Raw genomic sequence first — 12,341 nt, 5'->3', positions numbered from 1 at the left:
TTTCAGTGATGCACGGTCAGGATCGGCTGCTACTGGGTTCTGATACTGTATTCATCGGCACAGTACCACATGGTAGTAGTGAACAGTGCAGTTGAACAGTACACCATCCATTCCTCTCCCTGCGTGTGGACCCGTGCTGCTACAGTACCACTGCTTAGCTTGCAGTGGTAGTAGCTACTGCACCCGATCCTGGTCCGCCTGGCCTGCTTGGGCTCATGAGTCCTCTCTTGTAGGGACACGGATCCTATGCAGTTGAGTTCCCACCCGGTCCTACAAGGTAGTGACTCAACGCAGAGGCACTGGCGAGACTCATCCTCTTGTAGGCCACCATCTATTTGCAATTTTTTCATCATGGAACCGGCTACTGACGTAAAAGTTCAAGTTTTGATCACAGCAAGCAGTCACTCACAGCAAGCAGTCAGGCGGCATCATGCCCAGATTAATAGATGAGCACAAGCTGTCAAATGCATAGAGATTGACGCTAAGCAGCAAGCACATTTCTGCTCACCTAGATGACATCTAAACCCAATTAAACACAGTAGTGCAAATGTTCCTGTCGTACAATATCTAGTCATGGAATCTAGAGACTCGGGATATTTTATTTTAAGCTGAAATGCTGAATGAGCTTCCAGAACACATCGATCATTGCTCAATAAAGGGAGCGCATCGGGATTGTTTTCTGATGTACTTCCACTACTTCCGCCTGTCAAGGACGGGTGGACAGCGCACAACCAACCTAAACAAGCTTTCTTCTTGAATATCTCATGGCGTATGTCACGCACGATCATGTCGCAAGATTGTTCGGTTGCGTTTGAAGTTGATACCGGCTTGTCTTTACCTTTCCCATTCCTCTCCTGCCATTAAGCTGGGGCAGGTCAAGATTCCCTCCTACCACTTCCCTTCCTTTTTTTTAACCGTCCATTACATGTCCGTCTTCCCTCCAAATTAACGAGTTTTCATGTATTAATCATCTTGTTACGCAAATCACATGATGAATATACCTCGAGAAAAAAAAGGTTAATACAGCAGAGATTTTATTCTTTTATTGCTTTAAGTACCAAAAATTAAATGGCCTGCAAGGAACAAAAAAATCTGTAGCCGTCAAAGAACACATGCTGAGAATTTGACATGCCTTTGCCGTCCAGTGGGAAAGGCCTGCAGCTAGCAGATGAAAGAGGAATCAAAGGAAGAGGAGGAAAAGCTCCGGTCAAAGCCATTACCAAACCAGCTGGGTCCATGGAGAAGGCTTTATTGACGAGTAGGGATTGTCTGTGCCGGGATCTCTTGCATCCGCTGACCTGTCAAACATGCCTTGCAGAAAAGGAATGAGTCATTGTGAGCAGAAGATCCCAGTTTTGACAAACCAAGCGCCCAACTAAAACGTGCAGAAACAGAGCTGTACAACGCGCGCCATGAAGGTGTCAACCGCGGAAGGATTTTTCTTTTTGACGAAGGTTCGTCTACAAAATACAATACTATATACTACCGTAGTATTGTATTCCTCTCTCCATGTGATGTGTTTTCGGAATAGCAGTGTGGTGTGAGCTGGCTGCGTCGACAATTTCTGGTTCGAATTTCTTTCCCATGTACAACGTCTCTTGATTAGTTTATGCAAAGATGTGGGTCTGTTTGGATCCCATGACTAATGAGGTCTTGTTTAGTTGCCTGATTTTGGACAACCAAAATCAATGCGCCAGCAATGTAACATACTGTAGCGTTTCGTTTGTGTTTGTGAATTATTATCCAAATATTGACTAATTAGGCTCAAAAGATTCGTCTCACAAAGTATAACCAAACTGTGCAATTAGTTCTTGATTTCGTCTACATTCAGTACTCCATGCATGTACCGTAAGTTTGATGTGATGGGGAATCTTCTTTTTGCATAGTGCTAAAGTTAGGATTTTAGGGTAACTAAACAAGGCCTGAGTGAAAAGTGCTAATGCATTAGCACGTCCAAATGGAAGGACTAATGGAAGCCCTTCACAAAAAAGTGCAAAAACATTAGCTAATGGGTGCTAATGGCTCGTGAAAAGATAAAAAGGGGAGAGAGAAAGGGAGGAGGTGAGGAGATAAAAGGGTAAAAGTGACTTTTTATGGACTTTAGTTCTATCCATTAGCTAGGTCTCCAAACAAGAGTGCTAATGGGTGAAAGTGCTAAATTTTAGATGAGCTAAACTTTAACAATAGCATATCCAAATAGATCTAGCACTAGTACTCCATGTTATTAGCACATCCAGTAATCCTTAACAAGGATGCAGGTAACAGACGTACTCAAAGACGTCTTCTAGCTGCCAAAGTAGGAGCCTTGGGACAGTTGGCTTTGATGTTGTCCTTCCTAGCCTCTCAAATTGCATGCTCCGACCGAAAGGTCTACCGGAAAACAGTACTAGTGGAAAAATCCGGCCAAGCAAGGGTATCACCATGGAGCTTGCTCCAAAACATGGGTTCAATAGAGACCGCGCGACGATTTGACGAAAGACAGTAGGCAGAATGCAAATCCTCTAAACACGTGCTCAACAAAAATGACGCGGCAAAATAAGGCAGGTGGGTATCTTACCAAATTGCAAATGCTCAGAAACATGAACTACACTCCATAATCCTAAGCTGTTGGTTGTTGTTGTGAGAGTAGTTGTTGTGGTAGTTTTTTATTGCTCAATCTAGGTTTTCTTCTATTTTTAAATATAATTGGTAACTCTCTTACCCGATTCGTTTTAAAAAAAATTCCAAGATGGAGGTTTGGGCCTAGTTACCGACTTACTTATCTTTTTAAACATGTAATTTTCATGTGGCAAGTTATTTTTCAACCTGTAATTTTCATGTGATCTGTTACCGGAAACTGGAAAATGATTTTTTTAAGAGTAAATTGCATCCACCATACAACAACTTGTTAGGTGGGTACAAATTAGTTCAACAACTTATAAAATGCTCAATCTAGTACAATAACTTTACAGGTGGATAAAATGCTCAAATTAGTAACTTATAAAATGCTCAAATTAGTATAATAACTTGACCAATTGGTGCATCTGCAGTTTGAATGTTATAATAAGTAGCATATTTGCTAATGCCCTATCAGAGTATTTTCAAGTCAAAATAAACTATTAAGCATTATTTTATTATTGATATTCGCATGACAATGTCAATACATTTAGCTAAGATTAAAACCTTCAGTGTTTAGAAAATTAACGTTATATCTTCATATTAATTATTTTTATATAGTAATTTAATTTTGACAAAAATATTTAATTTCGTATACAATATTGAAAGTTTACCTTCACTGTTTTCACATATTTGATTATATACATTGTTGAGGTAAACAAAATCAACATGTTAATACATACTAAAATTATCTTTTAGAAACTGAGCATAAATATTTTTCAAGTTTCATGTACTTGTTTAGAAAAGAAAAATAAGCTAAAATAACAGAAACAAATATGATTCTATACAGATGTTGAATACATGAGCAGAAGTGCGGTGAAAACCTAAAGGTCATGGAGTCTCTTTTATGGACTTTAGTCTTTCGATAAAGCCAATAGAGTAAATCTAAAATTTGATTCATTTTTACTAATGAACAAATAAGTTATGTACATAGTTGAGAAGAAACAATCTAATCATGATAATAACTCTTGTTAACAGAAAAATTAAGAATTATTATCTGAAAGAAAATTCACATGTCCATCCTTGCTTAATATATTGTTGTTCTAATATTTTGGACTACAGGTGAACCAATTTACAAATTGTACTAATTTTATCATTTCACAAGTTGTTGGATCAATCCGTACCCACCTATAAAGTTATTGTACTACATTGAGCATTTTACTAGGTGTTAGATTAATTTGCACCCACCTAACTAGTTGTTGTATGATGGATGTAATTTTTTTTTAAACACGAAAATCCTGCGAGTTCTAAACGGACCGAGTCCATGAATCCACGTCCATACGGATCCAATAGGCGCCGAATATTCCACGTGAAAGGGCCACAGACAGGAGGGCCCCGGGGGGCAGGAGAGTGTGGCCACCACGTCGACACGCTTCGCCATCATCCACACGAGGCTGCGCGTGAGGCGGCCATGCGAACTCGTGTGCCCACCTCGCAGGCCATACAAAAGCCCCGGGGTCAGAGAGATCGGAGGGAGGAGAGAGATAAGGGTTGTGGATAGAAGGGTGCGGCCGCAGCCAATCAGAGGCCAGAGGCCACCACACTCCCGCTACCCTCTCATCCGCCGGCTCATCTCGCCTAACCCACCCCACCAGTGCCAACATGCGGCATAAAAAAAATGTAAGCAAAATACATGGAGGGAAAGATGCTAAGGCCTCCTCAAACTTCCTAAAAATTGTTATATGGAGGTCTGTGTTTTTCCCATGCCACGCCAACAAGGCAGCGACCAACGGTTGATTTTTCGTTGCATCGATGGAATTTGGACAGAAAGTATTGTACACGAAAAATCCACATTGCATTTTGCACTCACTACCATATGAAAATTCGTGGTAAGCGTGATTGAGATATGATTATATATGTGCGGATTTGATGCATGAACGGGTTCATTGTCATAGCTCATAATCGAGCTATTAGTAAATCATGATACTTGTTTCTTTAAACTAAGGAAGAGTTCCATATAGACTTCATCAAATTAAGTTTGTACTCCCTCTGTTTCAAATTGTAGTTTATTTTGGTTAGAAGGTGCATAGTTTTTGCTATGCACTATGTCTAAATACATAATAATATTTATAAATTTAGAAAAGTCAAAACGAGCTACAATTTGGAAAGGAGGGAGTACATGATACACAGAATCTAGCAAAGTTCAGTTTGTGAGAGTAAGAAGTTTAATGCAATAATTGCTGATCAGGAGGGGCTTTACGCAAAATACTTTCTAGCATAGAAAATTCCGGGCCGACCCAAAGACCGAGCCCAAAGGCACCCCACCACGCGTGGGCCCCACACGCCATGCCGCTAGGCTCCGGCGACCCAACAACCCTCCCATAACCTTTGGCTCCAAGCAGCAGCCGAGCCTTTCTTCCTCCTCTCCATCCCCTCCCGTCCCTCGGGCTAACGCGAGGCCGAAACCAATTCCACATCTCCGCCCTCGCTCACCGAGGACCCTCGCCAAGAACCACTCCTAGAAGCGGGAGAGAGGTAGAGAGAGAAGCGATAGAAGTTTCTCCTCGCCTCTCTCTCTGTGTGTATCTCCCTCCCTCCGCCTACCTGCCCGCGATTCACGTCGCATTGGTTTGGTTTCCTTGCGAAAGGAGGCAGCTTTTCTGTCTTCCTTGATCTAGATGATGGCGAGCACGACGTCAGCGACCGCCGCCGCCGCGGCATTCGGGGCCGCGTCCGCCGCCAAGCCGCGGGGGTCGCCGTCGGCCCTCTGCCCGAGGGTGACCGCCGGCGGTAGGAGGCGCTCCGGGGTGGTGCGGTGCGATGCCGGCGTGGAGGCACAGGCGCAGGCGGTGGCCAAGGCGGCCAGCATCGCCGCGCTCGAGCAGTTCAAGATCTCCGCCGACCGTGAGTCCTTTCCCCTCGTCTGTCCTCAAATCCGCCGCCGCTGTTTCCTTTCCTGTAATCCTGGGATGCGGGGATTGTGGCGGCCTGGTGAAGTGATTTTCTTGTGCGCGATTTGAGGAATCTTTGGCGTCGCGTCGAGGTTACTGCTGCAGTTGGGATTAGTTTTGGTTTGGTACAGGTCAAAAGGTGTGGGTTGTTTGGGGAAGAAAAAGGGATGGGTGTGAAACTTTGCGTTTTCCTGTCGCAATTTTTTCCTTCACCAAGCTTAACTTGAATTTTCCATGTTACTGCCGTTCGTTAGAAATTTTCACAGCCTAGTTACATGAGTTGAGTAAGATTAGTATGTGGAGTCGGAGACCAGGTCGTGTGGCATCAGAGAGGAGTTGGCTTGTGTCATTTGGAATTGGTCATGGGGATGAGGAAACTGCCCGGCATTCCAATTGAAACATTAATTGGTTTCCTTTCTGAACCAAGTCAAGCAGCCACTAGTGAATTTGGCAAGTTATTTTGGGGGATTTGTTCAAGGGCTAACTGATTGTGGAGCCAATGCTTCACAAATTGGTGGTGTTATCTGTGTTTATATCCACCAAAATAACATGTGGTAGCCAGACAAATGATAGTGAATGCATACAGAACTGCGTTGTCCTTAGGAAAGAGAAATCTAATTTGGACAACAAAGATGTCAAGCATTTTGCACTGAAAAAAATTGAGTCTCTCTCGTTTTGGTCATACTCATCTAGTGTAAACACGTGAAATTCTCCACATAGAATTTGCTTCAATAAAATATCTATGGAACTTCAAGCAATAACATTGATGCAGCTATATTCAGTTTACTTCTACTAGAAACAGATTTTCTCTGTGCAGTGTGCCATGTTTGATAATGTCTTAACTTTTATATCCACTACCAGGGTACATGAAAGAAAGGAGTAGCATAGCTGTGATAGGCCTCAGTGTACACACAGCACCAGTGGAGATGCGTGAAAAACTTGCGGTTGCAGAGGAACTATGGCCCCGTGCTATTCAAGAACTCACAAATCTTAACCATATTGAAGAGGCTGCTGTTCTTAGTACCTGCAATAGAATGGAAATTTATGTGGTGGCTCTGTCATGGAACCGTGGTATCAGAGAAGTAGTAGACTGGATGTCAAAGGTGAGAGTCTGATCAACTATATTTGTTCCATCCAGTCTTCTTTTTTTTTTCCAGCTTTCCCTTTTGGTTGCTCAAGGACTCCATTTGGGAAAGACGCCCTGATGTGTGCATTTTTTTGGTTTTACAGAAAAGTGGCATTCCTGCTTCTGAGCTCAGGGAGCACCTGTTCATGTTGCGTGACAGTGATGCCACACGCCATCTGTTTGAGGTATCAGCAGGGCTTGACTCTTTGGTTCTCGGTGAAGGACAAATCCTTGCTCAAGTTAAGCAAGTTGTAAGGAGTGGGCAAAACAGTGGAGGCCTGGGAAAGAACATTGATAGGATGTTCAAGGATGCAATCACAGCTGGGAAGCGTGTCCGATGTGAGACCAACATATCATCTGGTGCGGTTTCTGTCAGTTCAGCTGCTGTTGAATTGGCCCTGATGAAGCTTCCAAAGACTGAAGCCCTGTCAGGTAGAATGCTGCTGATTGGTGCTGGTAAGATGGGCAAATTAGTGATCAAGCATCTCATTGCCAAAGGATGCAAGAAGGTTGTTGTGGTGAACCGCTCGGTGGAAAGGGTGGATGCCATTCGCGAGGAGATGAAAGATATCGAGATTGTGTACAGGCCTCTATCAGAGATGTATGAAGCTGCTGCTGAAGCTGATGTTGTGTTCACGAGCACTGCATCTGAAACCCCATTGTTCACAAAGGAGCACGCAGAGGCACTCCCCCCTATTTCTGATACAATGGGTGGTGTCCGTCTGTTTGTCGACATATCTGTCCCGAGAAATGTCAGTGCTTGTGTGTCTGAAGTTGGTTCCGCACGAGTATACAATGTTGACGACTTGAAAGAGGTGGTGGAAGCCAACAAGGAGGACCGTCTCAGGAAAGCAATGGAAGCGCAGACAATCATCACCCAAGAACTGAAACGGTTTGAGGCATGGAGGGACTCACTGGAGACCGTGCCGACCATCAAGAAGTTGAGGTCATATGCTGACAGGATCCGGGCCTCAGAGCTCGAGAAGTGCCTTCAGAAGATCGGTGAAGACAATCTTAACAAGAAGATGCGGAGAGCCATCGAGGAGCTGAGCACTGGCATCGTGAACAAGCTCCTCCATGGCCCGCTGCAGCACTTGAGGTGCGATGGCAGCGATAGCCGCACCCTCGATGAGACGCTTGAGAACATGCATGCCCTTAACCGGATGTTCAGCCTCGACACCGAGAAGGCGATCATTGAGCAGAAGATCAAGGCCAAGGTGGAGAAGACCCAAAACTGAGGCCAGGAAGCAATTTTTCTACACCGTGTATACATACTCTGATTCCCATTTTCTTTTTAATCCTTCGCTTAGCTCCTTCCCTATCGCTGAGATCGCCAACTGTGTCGTGAATTAGCGCCATGGCAGCAGCTCAATCTGTTGAGAGGCAGTGGCAAATTGTCCACTCCAGCTGCATATCTTTGTACATTATTGCTCGAGCTGCTGTGGCAAGAGCCCCATTCTTCTTAAGTTATATACGCTATTTGGACGAATAAACAGGAATCGATCAAGTGTCAGTTGACGCCCTTTTGCATTGTACTTGTAAGCTTGAACTGGTAGCGTATACCTCTTACTTTAGCCTCGTATTCAGACTGCTGAACATTAACATTTCTGTAGAGTTTCCCCTGTCAAGAGATCAGAATATAAGATGGTTCGAATCCAGTTATCTGTTGTCTTCTTTTTTTGTTGTTGTTTCTCCAATGTTGATATGTTCTTCCCGAATGTTCATGCATGTATGGATAAACAAATAGCAGAATTTCTCGACGTCAGTCGATTGAAGGTTTGCTTAATCGTCAATCGAATGCCAGTCGTCGAAAACATCACTAATTTGGGGCTAGGCGCTGCCATTTGAGATGGCTTTCTCTTGGGAATTATTCGGATTCAGCAGAAGATCGAGGGCTTCTTCAACGAGAAGAGAAATTGAACAATTTTAAGATTTTGAACAATACAATTGAAGGGCCTGCGGGCGATTCTCAAGTATTCAAGGGTAGAGTGTTCACCTTTAAATTCTGAACCGTTTGGAACCTCCCGGAAGAGAACGTAATTTAATCCGTAAAGAGAAACCTCAAAATTTTGAACAATTAGTTTGTTGGGCGCTTCCTCAAGGAGAAAGCACCCTCCAAAAATTGGGGTATGCTGCTTATTGTGGCGTGCACACGGTATTCTTTAGTAAAAGGCGAAAGAATAGTTCGCTTTGTGCTCACCACGCAGCTGCTTGAGTTCTAATCCATCAGCTGCCGCTCTACAAGACGTGTGATCGCTGGGTAATCACCTTGAGACTAAGCAGGGTGGGACTAACCACCGCGGCCGTGACGCCAGGTTGTGCTGCTTTGCCATTGCTAATACCCTCCCGCGTGGGCTGCAGAGCACAGAATTCCTAGCACTATTGGGCCAGCCTTGTAGCCCAATAAAGATGGGTTGGGCTGCTTTGCGGACTAATCACATAGATCGGGGAAACGCACGCTCTTCTTCGGCTTCAGTGCGTCACCGTCTCACGCAGAAGAAAGGGAACCAAGCAGCAGATGCCGGAGTCCGGCACGCCGCCGCCGATCAATGTCGTTTTCCACGCGATCGCGTCACATCGCATCGCCGGCGACCGCGAGGAATCCGGGGGAGAAAAATCAGGGCTCGGTTGGTTGCTGCCGCCTGCTGAGAAATCTGGTGTGCGGCTGGAGTTTTAATGACTGAAATCTTAAGGCACGTGGCATACACATGATGGCCAATCGGGACAGATCCACATGCTTATGAAACACTTCGCCTTCGCGCGAGAAATTTTACGAGTTTGATTTCTCTGACAGTGAAGTGTTGCGGGCTGCTGAAATTTCACTCACGTGGCAAGAAAATTTCATGGAAAAAGAAAACGTGTTTTTTTGTTCGTTTATGAAGAAAAGGCCATGGCTCTGACTCATCACTGATGGACACCCGTGTACTTTCTACTTTGTGACCTTTGAGCCAAAATCTTCACTGGATTCAATTCCCGAAAATCGGGACCTAAACAATGACTGAAATGATCGATCGGAAAGATACGGAGCACTTTGTGCTCTTCTGTGCCGGTAAAAGACTTCTTTGTCAGGCACTCATGCTAAAGAGGTGACATGCGTGTCTTTTAGCCCAAGTACACATCATGCCTCTGCAAACATCCTTCCTAGCTCTTGGCACACTGACAGAGCAACCGAGCAGAGAGTATGGCCGTGTGAGTGAGAGTCCAGTGTTTCCTTTTGGCAAACCAGTTGTTCTTTGAGATTCATGTGCACTGTTCAATCAAGACTATGCGGTATATTATAAGAGAACAATCAATCTGTCACGTCACCATTAAATCCTTAGACTTCCATTGGAAAAAGTAGTTGGTGATCCATAACCTTCTCGCTATAAAGCGGCGAAGTATCAGATTTGTGTGCAAAACTTCTGGGCCCAGTTCTTCTTCTTCTTCCCTGATTCCCTCTACCTCACCTTCTCTTCTCTAACATCTCTCTTGAATTGAAGCATCGCATCATGGTGAGAAGATCTCTGAAAACCATGCTAATGCTGCTGCTCATCAGTCTTCTCGTAATGACAGACATGTCAATCGTTAGCTATGGCCGGAGAGTAGCAGAACTGGGTGTCGACGACAACAGCGGCGGAGGGGGCTTGCCACCGGCCTATTTCTCTAAGCAGGCATCTTCTTCAGCTTCAGGGCGACGCCTTGGTCAATGTTGCAAGCACATGCTCGTTGCGTCCAAGAGGTTGGTGCCTCAGGGGCCAAACCCACTGCACAACGATTTTTTTAATTTTAACCCTTTTAAAACTAAAATTTTATAAATAACCCTTCCCGATCTATATTTCCAAGAAGTAGCACTTTTGGTCACGTGAAATTTCATGACGTCACTAATACTTAAGTCGCGCCACATGCAATGACGTGACTAGCATGACACAATGGCAGCATGGCGATGACGTGGCATAGCGAGTCACGCCAGCCTCTGCGTGACCAGCTCCCCCTTGGTTGCTCTGGCTGGACTCAAAGTGCACAAAAATGCAGCCTACTTAGCCATATTTCGTCTTCCATTCTAATTAGCTAATGATCTCTTAAATTTGTCAAACTTGACAAGCATAATTTATAGAGTATATATGTTCCATTTTAAGTGCTTACACTCCAAAATATGGTTTGAAAAATGAGAAATCCAATTTCTAAATAGGCTAAGCGTTATTGTTGTATACTTGTATCTAAAGAGATCAAACCAAATGATCATAACAACTAACGTGATTAAGGTATGTTGTCCATGGGCGGTCACTGCCATAACTTTTTAGTTCCAATCAATCTCTTCCCTACAGTATGCATAATGTCTTTAATGATCACTGACCGACTCATGTTATTTTATAAGCTGGATTGACTCATGCTAATGCTCTCTTAATTCTGTAGGTATAGTTCATTCAGGCAAACGTACACACAGATGTGATTCATTCATGTCCAAAGTTTTTGGCATGGATATATGCAGTCATCTCACTCCAGATTAAAGAAGAAAGGCCTACACGATGAAGAATAATTTCATGTTGTCCCTCCTAGCTGTTTGTTGAGTCCTTTAAACATTATTACTTAAAACTTTAAGTTCTCGTTGAAACTCACATTTACATATACAATCATTATTCGTATAAACGTTGTCTGCATACAGATTACTCTTTCTCCTCTCTACGTTCCGTTTAGCTTTTTCTCTCTGTTTTTTTTACTATTACGTGCATAAGCTAACGTTCTGTTTAGCTTTCTCTCTGCATACAACCAATAACACTTAGCCTATTTAGAAATTGGATTCCTCGATTTCCAAACCATATTTTGGAGTGTAAACACTTAAAATGGAACATATATACTCTATATATTATTCTTATCAAGTTTGATAAATTTAAAGAGATCATTAGCTAATTAGAACGTAAGTTGAAATATGGCTAAGTAGGCTGCATTTTTGTGCACTTTAAGTGCAGCCAGCAACCAACGGGGGGAGCTGGTCACGCCATACTCGCCGTACTCTCTGGCGCGACTGAGTCACGCCACGTGGCGTGGCGTGACTCGCTCCGCCACGTCATCATCACATCATCGCCATGTGACTGTTGATATTTGTTCATGCCATCATGTTATGTTAGTCACGCTATTGCATGTGGCGCGACTCAAATATTAGTCGCGCCATAGAGATTGGTGTGACCAAAATGGCTACTTCTTGGAAATAAAAATTGGGAGGAGTTATTTATAAAAATTTAGTTTTAAAAGGGTTAAAATTAAAAAAAATTCCTGCACAACTGACCAGCTCCGGACTCCAGGCTCAGAAACCAGTCTGCACTTGCGACGAGAGAGAGGGATATCAGAGTGATCTTAGAAGCTGTTGTTTTTTCATGAAGTGGTGTAAAACATAGCTTTGTGGAAGTGAAAAGAAGTGCATTGCATTTGGTTCCTCTATGCCTTTTTCGGAGCATTGGAGGTGACGGGGATTTTGCCAAAATAAGTACAGTTTCTGCAAAATTCCAAGGGAATTCCTCCTTTACATAAAGAATCTGGGAAGGGAACTAATTCTCTGCTGTTGTGGTTTTGACACTGTAAATTTCTCCTTTTTTTGAATAATCACTGTAACTTTCTCTACATGCTCAGTTTGGTGCAGTATTTTCAATGTACTTCTCTGTGATACGGACATACGGTGTGACTACGGTTCCATT

The 12,341-nt window shown here is 43.6% G+C and overlaps 1 protein-coding gene across 1 annotated transcript; it reads left to right on the top strand.

Moving 5' to 3' along the window:
* The first annotated feature begins 4,994 nt into the window (after positions 1-4,994).
* Positions 4,995-8,207, top strand: LOC101762832 (glutamyl-tRNA reductase 2). Its single transcript, XM_004982634.4, has 3 exons — positions 4,995-5,499; positions 6,408-6,649; positions 6,777-8,207. Exons 1-3 carry the CDS (start codon positions 5,274-5,276, stop codon positions 7,908-7,910), a joined length of 1,602 nt encoding a protein of 533 aa, XP_004982691.1. The 5' UTR covers positions 4,995-5,273; the 3' UTR covers positions 7,911-8,207.
* Positions 8,208-12,341: the final 4,134 nt, after the last annotated feature.

The sequence above is a fragment of the Setaria italica genome, chromosome IX, assembly GCF_000263155.2.
Source record: "Setaria italica strain Yugu1 chromosome IX, Setaria_italica_v2.0, whole genome shotgun sequence".
In the NCBI taxonomy this organism is placed as follows: Eukaryota; Viridiplantae; Streptophyta; class Magnoliopsida; order Poales; family Poaceae; genus Setaria; species Setaria italica.
Note: the sequence above shows the minus strand (reverse complement) of the source record. Positions and strands in the feature narration are given on the sequence as shown.

What these genes read in the sequence shown, in the direction of transcription:
- LOC101762832 (XM_004982634.4), top strand. Translation starts at nt 5,274, where the DNA reads ATGATGGCGAGCACGACGTCAGCGACCGCCGCCGCCGCGGCATTCGGG. An exon ending in GTTCAAGATCTCCGCCGACC is followed by an intron (nt 5,500 to 6,407) that starts GTGAGTCCTTTC and finishes ATCCACTACCAG; the next exon opens with GGTACATGAAAGAAAGGAGT. An exon ending in TAGTAGACTGGATGTCAAAG is followed by an intron (nt 6,650 to 6,776) that starts GTGAGAGTCTGA and finishes TTGGTTTTACAG; the next exon opens with AAAAGTGGCATTCCTGCTTC.